This window comes from Triticum urartu, chromosome 7A (assembly GCF_056163025.1).
Source record: "Triticum urartu cultivar PI428250 chromosome 7A, HENAU_Tu73, whole genome shotgun sequence".
NCBI lineage: Eukaryota > Viridiplantae > Streptophyta > Magnoliopsida > Poales > Poaceae > Triticum > Triticum urartu.
The window spans coordinates 107,273,798-107,289,104 of record NC_141879.1 but is presented as its reverse complement, the minus strand read 5'-3'; the positions used below and the strand labels follow the sequence as shown (position 1 = coordinate 107,289,104).

The following is a 15,307-nucleotide window of genomic DNA, read 5'->3' as shown; positions in this document are numbered from 1 at the left end:
GTACTACATGTCTTCATTTATTACTTTGTAGACTCATTTTGCATTGGAAAGCGCTATGTGATGGTAACATATTAGGCTAGTCGTAGTGGGAGTAACTTAACTACTCCCTCCGGCTAGGTGTGTAAGTCACCTTACGAAAACGAAATAAACCCAAAACATTTAGGCACGGTAATTAACTCCCTTCTCATTTCTTGTTTCATGACGTATCAACCAATAAGAGATGTGGGCCGTGCATGCTTTTAATGACTCGAGACTAACAAACATGACATGCAGTGGTTAGTTCATTGCATGCAATGCTATTAATTAGCAAAAAGACATTAAGTTCTCTCGTTTTTACCTACGCCTTGGTCGTGGTGCACAACCTAAGATGACTTAGACTACCCAAAGTGGGAGTAACATAGATGGTAACATCACACTTATCTAGACAAAAAAGATGATGTGGCATGTAACTAATGAAGAAAGAGAGGCATGTGGTAACATATCTAGTTACAATACACATATAAATAAAAGATGAGTCTAGAACCTAATAAATGAAGTGATGCATGACACAACACACATGTTACTACCCACTGCGGAGGTAGTAACATAGACTAGTAACATATGCATGTTACTACTCTAAGTTACTCCCCACTGTGACTAGTCTTATACACCTAGACGGAGGGAGTAGTAACATACCGCACTTCGAGAAAATTCTGCTTATGTGGCAAGTAATTAATAAGAGGTGGTAACATAATATGTTACTGTAACATAGCGCTTTCCAGGACAAGATAAATGAAGCCATATATGATACTATTATTATGTTACTTTACATTATGAAGGTAATAACTTAGACTAGTGTCATATGCATAACACTAGTCTAAGTTACTCTCCACTCTCTATTTGCCTCTCTGCTCATTAATTACTTGCCACCTCATCATTTTTGCTTATGTGGCATCTACGTTACTACCTATGTTACTCCCACTATGACCAGCCTCCTGCGCAGAGAAATTAGGATCGGAGGGAGTACTACTAGTAGTACTACTTTGATGTGTCGCGTCAACTCGCACAAGTATGCAACACTTCCTGAACAAAGAAGCATATAAGCTATTATGCTTACTTCTTATAAGCAGTTATACTTCTTACCCAAAGGATCTTTATATCCAACAGACACAAAATATCTGTTCGACTATTGGAAATTACTTTAACAGCTGATCTGATGTCGAAGTAATTGCTGCATCGCCACCAAAGCCCACCATCTATTAAGCTAAAGTAGACCGAGCTAAACCCTATATTAGGACATTACTAAGATAAACAGAACGCACTATAGAATCATTTAGGACGTGAGCTTGTCAATCTGAATGTGGAGGGACACCGGCTTAGTCCCGGCCAGCAGCTTGGGCAGAACTGTGAAGAAGGTTAGCTCGTGCACGACGACGTCGCCGGGATCCTTGCTGCTTGTCACCTCCATTTCCACCTTGACAACGTCGGTCCTGCCTTTGGGCTCCCCCGGCGGGCCGTTCGCCCACAGCTTGGCTACATAGTGCAGAAGTGGGACACCCCGCTCTGACGCAGACGACCGACACAGTGATAGGCGCGCCGATGTCGAGCATGCCACTAACCAAGAAAAATGTGCAACCGTCCTCCTCCGTGAACAGCAAGAGTCGTGGCTCCGACAGTGGCACTTGTAGCTGGAGCACCTTGCCGTACTAGATCCTGTGCACGGGCATGGGATGCATGACGCTGATGTGGTGGGAGAGAGCCGGCAGCGGGCCTTCATAGCCATAGATGGGCACCGGACATTTGCAGGGCGTGAGTGGACACACGCTTTGGTGATCGGCGAGCTTGTGGTAAGTAACGTAGAGCCCACAGCTTCGTGTGGGCACTCCACCCTCACCGAGGAGAGGACGGCGTCCACCGCCGTGTTCCGCACGTCGAAGCCACCGCCATGCTCGCACTTCTGGCACTGCTGCTGGTTCCCGAGGCGCTCAACGCGGTAGTCCGCGCAGGCCAGGTGCCCTCCCTTGCACTGCACAAATAAATGAAACAACACATCAATCAAGAAACCTGCACCTTTCTCGGTCAGCTGAACGGAGGAGGTGTATTCGAACCTCATACACTGGAGGCTTCAAGTGGCGGAGGCACAAGCGGCAGTGGAGCAAGGTGAGGTCCGTCGAGACCATAGAGATCTCCATCGTCGGGTCCTATTCCGTCTGCATGATCTCGCCCTCCTCAGAATTCCGCCCTCCTCGTGCACAACCATCTCTCTCTTTATTAGGGCCGGGGCATTACAAAGCTTTACCATCACATATTCATACTATTTCAAGGTGCAATAAATCAACACATGCAAGTATCAAAAGGAGAGTCACGGCATGCATGCATGCGTTGTAATTAATGCATCGTAAAGGCAAATTATTGAAATATATCGAGTGCGGTGCTTTGATGTGTCGCATCAACTCGTACAAGACCGAGAAGTTTGATTACTACAACGCCCTCTCGCCTTAACCACACCTGCCTTTGGTTGCATGACAGGTGGGCCACCCTCCTGTTGGGCCCACCTGACATACAAGCAAAGGCAGGAGCAGTAAGTCAATGAAGATGCGTCCCTCCCTCACCCATGAGCGTGGTGGCTGGAAGGAGTAGGAGAAGCTTTCGTTCACTACACGCTCTCCCTCCCGCACGCGGTGGACTTGTAGCAGTTCAATCGGTGTCAGATGGCCAGAAGCATACTGTAGTACTCCTCCACTGCAATAGTACTCTAACATTGTGTGACTTCCCAAAGAGGCGAAGAGCCAAGCGCAGCCCGGACGCTTGTGTGGCAGTTTCAGGTGTAGAGTAGTCTAGGATAGCATGTACCATGCTTGTAAGCTTTAAAATCATTGGGGTCGGCTCCATGCTTTTTTTATTAAAATTATCTTTTGGCCCAACCTGTCATCCTGGTGATTGTAGTTTGCACGCTCATCTGGTAAAGACAAGAATATATATTTTAATTTGTGGTGGGGTATGTTAGAGGTTGCAACAAATGGAGTATTGTACACTACGGGTATGTCAACTCATACAACGAGGAGAAGCTTGATTTTACTACTTGCCTTCTCCCTCACCCATGCGCGCGATGGCTCGCAGAGGAGGATAGGCTTTTGCTTATAGTAGTACTACAACAAGCTATCCCTCCCGCTTATGGTGGATGGACATGCAGCAATGGATTCGATAATGTAGAAGAAGCAGTAGTAACATCATTGTTCTTCTCGAAGAGGCGAACAGCCAAGCGCAACCCGAACATGGCAGTTTCGAACCTTGGAGCACGCATATAGCCAGGCTCTTACATGAGACAAAATTCCTATCTGAGCCCACTATTACTTGCTAGTATAGCCCTGTAAACCAGAAAGGAGTAGTTTCCTTTCTAGAGATTTCAACAAGTGACTAGACTACACCGAGACGGAGTACATATGGAGCAAAATGAGTGAATCTACACCGTAAATAAATATGTAGTTCTCTCGTTTTCCACTTCGCCTTGGTCGCGGTGTACAATAGGCACCATAGGCACCTCGTCGTTGACGGGAACATCTCCTGACATGCGATAGACGCGAGCGGCAGTCACCTCCATAGGTGCTTGAGGCCCTGTTTGTTTCATAAGTCCTAGGACTTTTTCTAGTCCCAACTAAAAAGTCCCTAGTCCCCAGTTTATTTAGCTGGGTTAGAGCAAATTAACTCAAACTAACCCCTCCTGTTTGGATAACTTGAGGCTATTTCAACCCAAACTAGCTCTAACTCAGGGATCCAAACAAAGAGGAGTAGTATTGTAAATGCTACAGTCTGGACCGTAGCACATTGTTTTTATGGCCATATCAACACATTTTTTTCTACTGCTGATTCACTGGGCTACCGTGGTTCACACTCCTCTGCCGTGGTTCCCACTCCTCCTACGTACTTCGCCGACATGTGGGAGAGCCAGCATCTGGGTCGACGTGTCATGCACCAGATTAGAGTGCGGAACGGAAGGGGGGCATCACCCCGGTCGTACCGCCAGTAATTCATGACTATACTGAGTAGTCATATCACAAGTCTATCCAGCAGTAACGCGCCGTCAAATCGGACAGCCCGACCTTCCTAGAAGTAAGTAAGTTGAATCCACTACTCCCTCACCCTCCTCGCCTCTCTGTCAAACCGCCTACGCGAAAACTGCCGCGCGTACTGCCCGGGAAAAGCCCCGCCCTCAACTTTTAACTAAGCGAAAATAGTTCGACCTTGTTCGTTCTATATAAATACTAGTACTGTATGTTTATTCACCTGTGGGGTTGGTCAATGAAAGGAGGGCCAGGGAGCACAAGTGAACAATACGAGTACTACTACTACCTCTGTCCTAGTTTATTGGTCCCCGTTGTATATTGTGCCAAATTTTGACTATGAATTGAACTAACAAAACGTTCATGCATGTTACCAAAAATTATATCATTGATAACTATGTTGAAATATGAATCCAACGATATAATTTTTGTTGACATGCATTGTCAGGACCCCGACCCTAAGTCACACCGACCTAGCATGTAACACATCATATCACTTTGCGGCCTCACGCACGGTATCCCCACGGGTGCCACCTTACCTCGCCCGGGACCGTTTGCGTCTTTTGGCTCACGTATATGATAGTGTCGCTAGCATCCATATGACAGAGAACCCAGGCCAACATGGCTAGTCGTGAACCCAAAGTGGCACTAACTTACAGGGACATGCATACATGACCCAACAACGAACATGTCGGTCATCAGTGAGTGAATCCGGGCTGTAGCAGCTGGGCTAACAGGACTCCGGTAGACACCGCGTGACATTTGCCCCAAGGGACAGACACATGCACGAAGAAGGACACATGCCGGCCAGCCTAAGTATTCTGAAGCTGTAGCAAGCTACCATGGCTCAGTGGAAGCACTAGGAGACATTTCCCGGTAAGAGAGGCTACCAAGGATAAACAACTACGTTGTCGGATCCCACACATACCAAGCATTTCAATAACATACACGCAATATGCTCGATATGTGCAAACACAACATGGCATCACAACATAACTCTATAACTCAAGTATTTATTCATTAGGCTCCGAAGAGCCAAGTATTACAAACATGGGTCTCATGACCCAACATACATAGCATACAAGCAACAAGAGGAAGCATAAATATGTCTAAGTACAGACAACTACAAATGAAAAAGGTTGAGAAGCCTGACTATCTACAAGACCCTCCCAAGGATACAAGATCGTAGCTGAGGTAACAAGCTAAACGTCGAAGTCCACGCAGAACTACTAGTGAGACTGAAGTATCTCTGCAAAAACATAAATTAAGCAAACGTGAGTACAAATGTACCCAACAAGCTAGCTTTGACTCGGTGGCTATCCTGAACTATGACTGCGAGTAACTCTTTGAGGTGGCGCACATGAGTCCACATATTCACCATATCAATACTCCACTATGGATCCGCTCCCGTCTCCCTACGAGAATGCTATCCATAGCACTCATGCTTATCTTGCGCATTTTAGAGTGTCCACTTTCACTTGTCGATGAATTCTACAGGCAATCCAGAAGTCCTTTACCGCGGACGCGGCTATTTGAATAGATCATTTATAACACTATAGGAGTGTACTTCATCACACACCCTCTCACCACTTACCACCATGTACACGTCATGTATCTCGGCAACCTTCAAGCTGAAGCCTGGCGAGGGAGTCGGCCACGACCTGACTAACCACACAAGTCTCTAGTCCAGGTTTGTCGCGTATTCGGGTTCCATCCGCAAGGATATCTAGCCGAGGTGTCGCTCGTGGCCCCAAACGATGTGTGCAGGGTTCCCAAGCCCACCTCGACAGATGGATCTACACTTGGTACACTGTGCCACGGTGCCTAGTCTGTCCCAAGCCCTCCTGTACCGGGTGCCACTTGGTAGACTACTAACACAACCTACAAACACCAGAAACTAGTTGCAACTCCTGGACAGAGATCAGGTTGATTATTAAGTTGAGAGGGGCACTTAAGCATTCCAATGCGTGGTAGTAACTGTTCATGGATCACAAACACAGAACTCGGTTCCTGAGGACGGCTGCAATGAGACAGCCCACCATGTACTCCTACATGGCCTCTCACCGCTACCTTTACCAAATCGTGTTCACACACATAGCTCTCAATAGTAGGACATGTTCACCACATTCCAATTCATCCCTGATGAATCAGACCTGACTCAACTCTAAGAAGTAGCAGGCATGACAAACAAGCAAGAATGAGTAGGCACATCAGGGCTCAAACAACTCATACTCATGCTAGTGGGTTTCATCTATTTACTATGGCAATGACAGGTCATGCAGAGGAAAGGGGTTCAACTACCGCAGCATGTAATAGTTGAAATGTTGTTGTCCTAATGTAGTAAAAGAGAGCTTGAGCGAGAGAGTGGGATTGTATCGGAATGAACAAGGGGTTTTGCTTCCCTAGCACTTCTGAAGATAGTATAGTTCTTCATCGGTGTCATCGATCTCATCGTTGGAACGTCGTCTACTTAGAGGGGACAATTACTGGGAAACAAGGTAGAACACAATCAATGCAATGCACAATATTATGCATGATCATGACATTGCAATATGCTGTGGTTGAGCTAATGCAACTAAGACCAGATGGGTTTGAGTCATTTTAAACCAAAGGTTCAACCCCAAACTCAAACTATGAATTCAAATATTGCATTATCATGTTTTTGAACTAAACGGCGAGGTTAAGTTGTTTAAACATGCATGAAACAAGTACAGATAGATAGATTGGATTTTTCTGATAATTTTTCATATATAACTTATTTCATTCTGAGCTACGGTTGAATTTCTGTGATTTTTAGAAGTTTTAACTATTTTCTAAATTAAATAAATCGTTTAGATTTATTTAAAATCCAGAGAAGTGATTACTGCATCAGCATTATGCTGGTGTGACGTCAGCAAGTCAACAGGACTACTCTGGGTCAAACCTGACAGGTGGGACCCGTAGGTCAGTGACACAGCGCTGGCTAGAGTCACAGACAGGTGGGCCCAGTCAGCGCTGATTAGGTCAAAGTCAAAGCCGACACGAGGGGCCACGGGCTTATCACTAATCTAAACAGAAAATTAATCTAACCTAAACAGGCACAGGGGCCCACATGTCAGTGGCTCTAGGGGTGTTTAGTAGGGTCATTAGTGCTAATTAAACCGGCGCCACGCCAGCAGTTGACGACCGCGACCACAACAACGGTGGGGGCTCGCCGGAGTCGCTCGGGACGGCGCTACAGAAGGTGGTTCACGGCGGGGTTTGGCTCTACTGCGAGGTAGCGTCCGCAGGCATCCAATGGAGCAAGTGGGAGGAGCTGGGGTGGCCCGACACGTTGACTACAACAACGGCAGGCCGCGGACGGAGTCGCACCTCGACGGAACCGGCGTTGCAGGACGTGGGCGAGCAAAGTAAAGGCCTGGGCAGCCTCCTGTGTTCACCAGGAGCTTGATGTGGTGCACGGGGGCGACCCGTTCGACCTCAGGCTGCGGCGGCGACAAGGCCATGCGACGGCGAGCTTCGGTCACGGCGGGGAACGGTGCTACGGCATGGAGGAGAGCAAACGAAGAGAGGGGAAATGCAGTGGAGCTCATAGAGGATACGAGGGGATGGTCAGCAAATCGATGGAGATGGTCCATGGCGGCCGAGGACGGAGACGAGGGTGGTGAGGATGCTGCAGGGCTTCCCGGCGTCAATGCAGAGCTTTGGGATGCGTCTGGGAGGTGAGGCGGTGTCTGTGGCCGCAGCTGCAGTGAGCGGCGGCGATGAACTCGCTCGGTGGGAGGGGGAGAGGGAGCCAGAGAGGGGAAAGGCAAGGGAGAGAGTGAGAGGGGCCTGGGGGCGTGTGGCGATGCCAGAGAAGGCCAGCGGAAGCGGCAAGCAGGAGGTGGCCGTTGGTGGCCGTGCGCGTGCTGGCGTGCCGCGGGCACACGCCCTCGTGCCCACTGGCACAAAGTTAGGCGTGACTGGCAGGGGGCTGGGCTGGGCCGGCCGGTGGGATGCGGTAGGTGCCAGGTAAGTGGCCCAGGTGGGATTCTCTCTCGCTCTCTCTCTCTCTCTCTCTCTCTCTCTCTTTCTTTCTAATTATTTAAGTTTTCTATTTTCTGCAATCCGTTTTGATTTTATTTAAATACCAGATCATTTCATAAACTTCTGAAAATTATTATGTGGCCTTTAAAAAGTAGTCAAAGCCACTTACAAACTTTCAGAGTTATTGGAGTTATATTTAATATATAACAAATATAACTCCAAAGCAAATAATTATTGGATTAGCTCAAATGTCCAAAATAAATATTTATGAGCTCCTAAAAATATTGGTTTGAATTCTACCTCTGGCCAATATTTTCAGAAAGAACATGAACATTTTCTTGGACCTATTTGAAGCAATTTTTATCTTGGTCATTTTCAGAAATGTTTTCCGAGGCTTTCACATGTCCCCATTTCAAATTCATTGAAATTTAAAAATGATGCACACATGACCAGCTAGTCTATATCAAACCAAAACTAGGGATGTGATAACTCACCCCCACTAAAGAAGAATCTCGTCCCAAGATTCAAGACGCGAGGTAAGAAGACAGAGGGGACACTAAATCTCACAAACTTCATGATCCAAGTTGCACCTCATAAGAACGTTGATTCGATCATCATCTTTGTCTCAGCGTCTTGCTCTGAGAACTCCATCCAACATGACAACGAGAAGAAAGGGAAAGCTCCAGAAAAATCGATCTTTGTGAAGATCGAGCAACTCAGGATCAACTCCTGGAGTGAGACATTGAAACATCTCTCGAACTAACACACAAAGCACACATCAGAGATGATGGTAAGGATTTGATGACGAAGGTTTAATTTGGTAGACAGGAATTCCACACTTGAAAAGATGGTGTATAGATTTCAAAGTAGCGAGGAGGTGATTGCCATGATTCCTTACGGGGCACCTTGGAAGAGGTGACTCGTAGAAATATTCCCTAAAGTGGCAGAAAGGATTACTTTTGATATAGAGATCATTGAAACTCTCTATACCAAGCTAGGGAAACTTGCAATCGGCCGTTTGAAGAAGTACGAAAGGATGGCATACTCAGACTAGAATAGATGATGTGGACTACCTTGTTGAAGACAACGCAATAGATGATTTTTCTTATCATCGGAAATGGATGGGACCCATGGTAAGTACACTTTTGAAAATGATCCTGGACAGGAATTGCTGAGAAAGGCACCCCATGGGAAACTAGCACAATGGCGGTGCAAGCTGGGGACAAAATGCAAATGTTGGGAATGTTCCAACCATCATATATGCCTGAGATTTAGATCTGCTTGGTGATAGGATACTTCAGACTCAGCATGTCTGAAAAGAAAGTTTGCACACAAACCGAAGAGATGACACTGCGAGACTCTCGGGAAAAGAACTATGATAGCAAGCTCCAAAACATGAGTTGGTTCTGCTACATACATGTGACCGTGCTGTCCAAGACAAGAATGACCACATAGTAGTCTTATAATAAAACACTATCGAGTTTAGGTGGGGACCATCATTGAGGATATCAAAGTCCTTGCATAAGGCATGCTCTTAAGAAGGAACTTCTTCTGCTTGAACAATTCAATCAGTGGCTTGGTGTGCTAGGAATACATATAGAATGAAAGTTGCAAGTCTCCAGACCACAGAATACTTCGCACATATGCATGACTGACTTGGGATGATTCCAGAGGAAGCAAAACAAACCTCTCTCAAATTCACGGCGGCAACTTGCACCTGATGCACATGAACTTGGAGAAAGTAAACTCTTACACCAAACATATACCTCATGAACGGGACACGAAGGCAATGCTTACATGTTTCCAACACTAGCTTAACGTCCAACAAAGTCATGGAGAAGATAGGATGTTGTCGATGGCTCAACAACAATTCATCCAGGTTTCCATATAGATGGAATTCCACAACTATGTGAACATAGCAATAGTATTGGTCAGACCAATAAGATATAATTGTGTATGCTCGAGGAAAAACCATGGGTAAGACAACATTACGAACATCGTTGGTTCTGACTTGATTTGAGGATAGCCCACACTCAAATCAAAGTTTTGAGAAGAAAATAGATCCAACAACTGATCACGAGGACCAATCGATGAAGATATCATCTTTCTTCAACATACATATACAAAAGATATCCCTTTCAAATGAACGAAGTTAGACAAAGCTTTGATCTTCCAACTCTCCAAGTTGTTGTTTAGCTCAACCAACTAGTTCGGGGTATCCAACATAGAATCTTGGAGAATGGGTGGTTTACAAGAAACCAACTTGATCACAAGCTCAACATAGCGGTTAGGTGTCCACCTGGTAGTACTTCCGAGAAGATATTCGGAAAATCACGAACCACCGATATGTTATTAAGCTCGGGAATAATCCTGTTTTTCAGGGAAAGATGATATGATCAAATAAGCGAGGGATTGGCACAGTCCTAATTCATTGATCAAAGTGTGCACCAGAAATATGGACTAGGTAGCATGATCAATCTTAGGATGATGATTCCATAACCAGCACGCTTAGAATGAGAGAATTATCCATTAACTACCAAGCAACACGGTTGCTAGGGGTATTGATTTCACACATCACGATGCACTTGTCAACATTTCGGTTGCAACAACATGTGGACCGAAGAATGAACGATGATGGTGAGAAGTATCATTGCACCAAGAATTCATAAGATGGTGTGCAATTCCTATGACTTTCTTGACATAAATAGGGTAATACTCCAGGGTAGAACAGAACAAAAGCAGGATTGGCATTTTGATCTGCAGAATAAAACTGCTTTGACCCAATCCCAAAGATGGACGAGGTACTGGAGATTGTTTCTCCTAGTCATTCCGGAATAGAATGTCTTGACGGACCACAAGAATAATAGGCATCGATGAACGAATGCACACATAAGCTTGACTATCAATTGATAGGCAAAGGTCAGAAAACAACTAAAGAGGGACAACTCAGAGGAACATACGATTTTCTGAGTTGTGGGTGCATAGATTAGCATGTCGAACGAGTTCAACATATTTCTTCCGGATAACCCATGCAGAAAGGTAGAACTGGCAGAGTCACAACATAGAATCGAGAACTCATCAAGAGCACTCTGGTTGTTATCTTTTGGTTCAACAAGGAACTTCTGCCATAAGTAGTTCATGGTATTGGGAAGTGGAAAGTACCACGAACCTCGAGGACTAACGCAAAGGTTACTAATATCCTATAGGAACTGACAAGCACTATCAACATGAATGAGTAGAGTGAATCTCGGGTTCAAGAACCCAGAAATAGAATGCCTACTAACTAAATGGCATCACGGAATGCTTTCGAAAGTGACGGCCAGAATCATCACACTGGGAACACAAAACATGGCTAGATTACTAGGTGATCCTCTAAGACACCTAGGGTCATAACAATAGCTTCAACATATACGTCGAGGCAATGGAGTACCTCAACACACCGGTTAGTGTGGTTAATCTGGCCCAAAGGAACATCGGGAACGGAAGGAAGGGATTTGCAAATGCATCAGACTATTTAGAAACCTGGGATGACTCGGACAGCATAACGGCTATAAATGCTCAAGAAAGATTTGAGACATCCTGCAAGATGGTGGCATAACCACTCAACAACACGATATCAAGGTTCTGAGGCCAGCTATGAACACACGAAAGTAGTAGGAACTGAGCTGAGGCTTGAAACCATCAATCCTATAAGTCTACGGATTAGTAACACGTGATCCTGATGGAAAGATGAGAAGCCTAGTTCTTAATCCCTGTAGAAGAGAAGAGGATGACTCAGATCAGAAGGTCATAAGGTAAAGGAGTAAAAAGAGCCTTACGTTCCCTTCCATAATCAATTCCCTTATATAACTAAAGCATTTCTAGACTCAACTTCGATCAGTTTGGCTTGGTAATCAAACAGGCAGTCAGGCTCTAATACCAAAGCTGTCAGGACCCCGATCCTAAGTCACACTAACCTAGCATCTAACACATCATATCACTTTGCGGCCTCACGCACGGTATCCCCACGGGTGCCACCTTACCTGGCCCGGGACCGTTCGCACCGTTTGGCTCACGTATATGATAGTGTCGCTAGAATCCATATGATAGAGAACCCGGGCCGACATGGCTAGTCGTGAACCCAAAGTGGGACTAACTTATAGGGACAGGCATACATGACCCAGCAACGAACGTGTGGGTTATCAGGGAGTGAATCCGGGCTGTAGCAGCTGGGCTAACAGGGCTCCGGTAGACACCGCGTGACATTTCCCCGAAGGGACAGACACAGGAACGAAGAAGGACACATGCCAGCCAGCCTAAGTCTTCCGGAGTAGTAGCAAGCTACCATGGCTCGGTGGAAGCACTAGGAGACATTTCCCGGTAAGAGAGGCTACCAAGGATAAACAACTAGGTTGTCAGGTCCCACACATACCAAGAATTTCAATAACATACACACAATATGCTCGATATCTGCAAACACAACATGGCATCACAACATAACTCTATGACTCAAGTATTTATTCATTAGGCTCCAAAGAGCCAAGTTTTACAAACATGGGTCTCATGACCCAACATACAGAGCATACAAGCAACAAGCGGGAGCATAAATATGTCTGAGTAAAGACAACTACAAATGAAAAAGGTTGAGACGCCTAACTATCTACAAGACCCTCCCAAGGGTACAAGATCGTAGCTGAGGTAACAAGCTAAACGTCAAAGTCCACGCGGAAGTACTAGTGAGACTGGAGTTCTCTGGAAAAACATAAATTAAGCAAACGTGAGTACAAATGTACCCAGCAAGACTTACATTAGATCTAGCTACATATGCATCAGTATCAACAAAGGGGGTGGTGGAGTTTAACTACAGCAAGCCAGCTTTGACACGGTGGCTATCCTGAACTATGACTGCGAGTAACTCTTTGAGGTGGCGCACACGAGTCCACATATTCACCATATCAATACTCCACTATGGATCCACTCCCGTCTCCCTATGAGAACGCTATCCATAACACTCATGCTTATCTTGCGCATTTTAGAGTGTCCACTTTCACTTGTCGATGGATTGTACAGGCAACCCAGAAGTCCTTTACCGCGGACGCAGCTATTTGAATAGATCATTTATAACACTCTAGGAGTGTACTTCATCACACACGCTCTCACCACTTACCACCATGTACACGTCATGTATCTCGGCAACCTTCAAGCTGAAGCCTGGCGAGGGAGTCGGCCACGACCTGATTAACCACACAAGTCTCTAGTCCAGGTTTGTCGCGTATTCGGGTTCCATCCGCAAGGAGATCTAGCCGAGGTGTCGCTCATGGCCCCAAACGATGTGTGCAAGGTTCCCAAGCCCACCTCGCCAGATGGATCTACACTTGGTACACTGTGCCACGGTGCCTAGTCTGTCCCAAGCCCTCCTGTACCGGGTGCCACTTGGTAGACTACTAACACAACCTACAAACACCAGAAACTAGTTGCAACTCCTGGACAGAGATCAGGTTGATTATTAAGTTGAGAGGGGCACTTAATCATTCCAATGCGTGGTAGTAACTGTTCATGGATCACAAACACAGAACTCAGTTCCTGAGGACGGCTACAATGAGACAGCCCACCATGTACTCCTACATGGCCTCTCACCGCTACCTTTACCAAATCGTGTTCACACACATAGCTCTCAATAGTAGGACATGTTCACCACATTCCAATTCATCCCCGATGAATCAGACCTGACTCAACTCTAAGAAGTAGCAGGCATGACAAACAAGCTTGAATGAGTAGGCACATCAGGGCTCAAACAACTCATACTCATGCTAGTGGGTTTCATCTATTTACTATGGCAATGACAGGTCATGCAGAGGAAAGGGGTTCAACTACTTCAACATGCAACTGTTGAAACGTTGTTGTCCTAATGCAATAAAAAAGAGCAGGAGCAAGAGAGTGGGATTGTATCGGAATGAACAAGGGATTTTTCTTGCCTAGCACTTGTGAAGATAGTATAGTTCTACATCGGTGTCATCGATCTCATCATCGAAACATCGTCTACTGAGAGGGGACAATTACCGGCAAACAAGGAAGAACACAATCAATGCAATGCACAATATGATGCATGATCATGACATGGCAATATGATGTGGTTTAGCTAATGCAACTAAGACCAGATGGGTTTGAGTCATTTTAAACCAAAGGTTCAACCCCAAACTCAAACTATGAATTAAAATAGTGCATTATCATGTTTTGAACTAAACAGTGAGGTTAAGTTGTTTAAACATGCATGAAACCAGTACAGATAGATAGATTGGATTTTTCTGATAATTTTTCATATATAACTTATTTCATTCTGAGCTACGGTTGAATTTCTATTATTTTTAGAAGTTTTAACTATTTTCTGAAATAAATAAATCATTTAGATTTATTTAAAATCCAGAAAAGTGATTACTAAATCAGCATTACGCCAGTGTGATATCAGCAAGTCAACATGACTGCTTCGGGTCAAACCTGACAGGTGGGACCCGTAGGTCAGTGACACAACGCTGGCTAGAGTCACAGACAGGTGGGTCCAGTCAGTGCTGACTAGGTCAAAGTCAAAGCCCACACGTGGGGCCACGGGGTTATCACTAATCTAAACAGGAAATTAGTCTAACCTAAACAGGCATAGGGGCCCACATGGCAGTGGCTCTAGGGGTGTTTAGTAGGGTCATTAGCGCTAATTAAACCGGTGCCATGTCAGCAGTTGACGCCGGCGACCACAGCAATGGCGGGGGCTTGCCGGAGTCGCGCGGGACGGTGCTACAGAAGGTGGTTCGCATTGGGGTTTGGCTCTACTGCGAGCTAGCGTTCACGCGCATCCAATGGAGTAAGCGGGAGGAGCTGGGGTGTCCCGAAGCGTTGACTTCAACAACGGTAGGCGGCGGCCGGAGTCGCACCTCGACGGAACCGGCGTTGCAGGACATGGGCGAGCAAAGTAAAGGCCTAGGCAGCATCCTGGGTTCACCAGGAGCTCGATGCGGTGCACGGGCATACCCTGTTCGATCTTAGGCCGCGGCGGCAAGCTTCGGTCACGGCGGGGAATGGTGCTACGACATGGAGGAGAGAAAACGGGGAGAGGGGAAATGAAGTGGAGGTCACAGAGGATACGAGGGGATGGTCAGCGTTCTCGGTGAAGGTTCACGGCGGCCGAGGACGGAGACGAGGGTGGTGAGGATGTTGTAGGGCTTCCCGGCTCACTTGGCGCGGTGAGGAGGAAGAGTAGGTCGAGGCAGAGCTTTGGGATGCGTCGGGGA

General features: G+C 46.1%; 1 protein-coding gene across 1 annotated transcript; it reads right to left on the bottom strand.

The window, feature by feature from the left end:
• Nucleotides 1–1,312: 1,312 nt before the first annotated feature.
• On the bottom strand, nucleotides 1,313–2,171 carry LOC147958333 (uncharacterized). Its single transcript, XM_087532096.1, has 2 exons — nucleotides 2,088–2,171; nucleotides 1,313–2,005 (listed from the first exon to the last, which is right to left on the bottom strand). Exons 1-2 carry the CDS (start codon nucleotides 2,169–2,171, stop codon nucleotides 1,313–1,315), a joined length of 777 nt encoding a protein of 258 aa, XP_087388222.1.
• Nucleotides 2,172–15,307: the final 13,136 nt, after the last annotated feature.

Bases quoted from the DNA above. Each gene is read 5' to 3' on its own strand.
- LOC147958333 (XM_087532096.1), bottom strand. From the start codon at position 2,171: ATGGAGATCTCTATGGTCTCGACGGACCTCACCTTGCTCCACTGCCGC. The intron at 2,006-2,087 runs GTTCGAATACAC...TTATTTGTGCAG, and splicing joins TGAAGCCTCCAGTGTATGAG to TGCAAGGGAGGGCACCTGGC.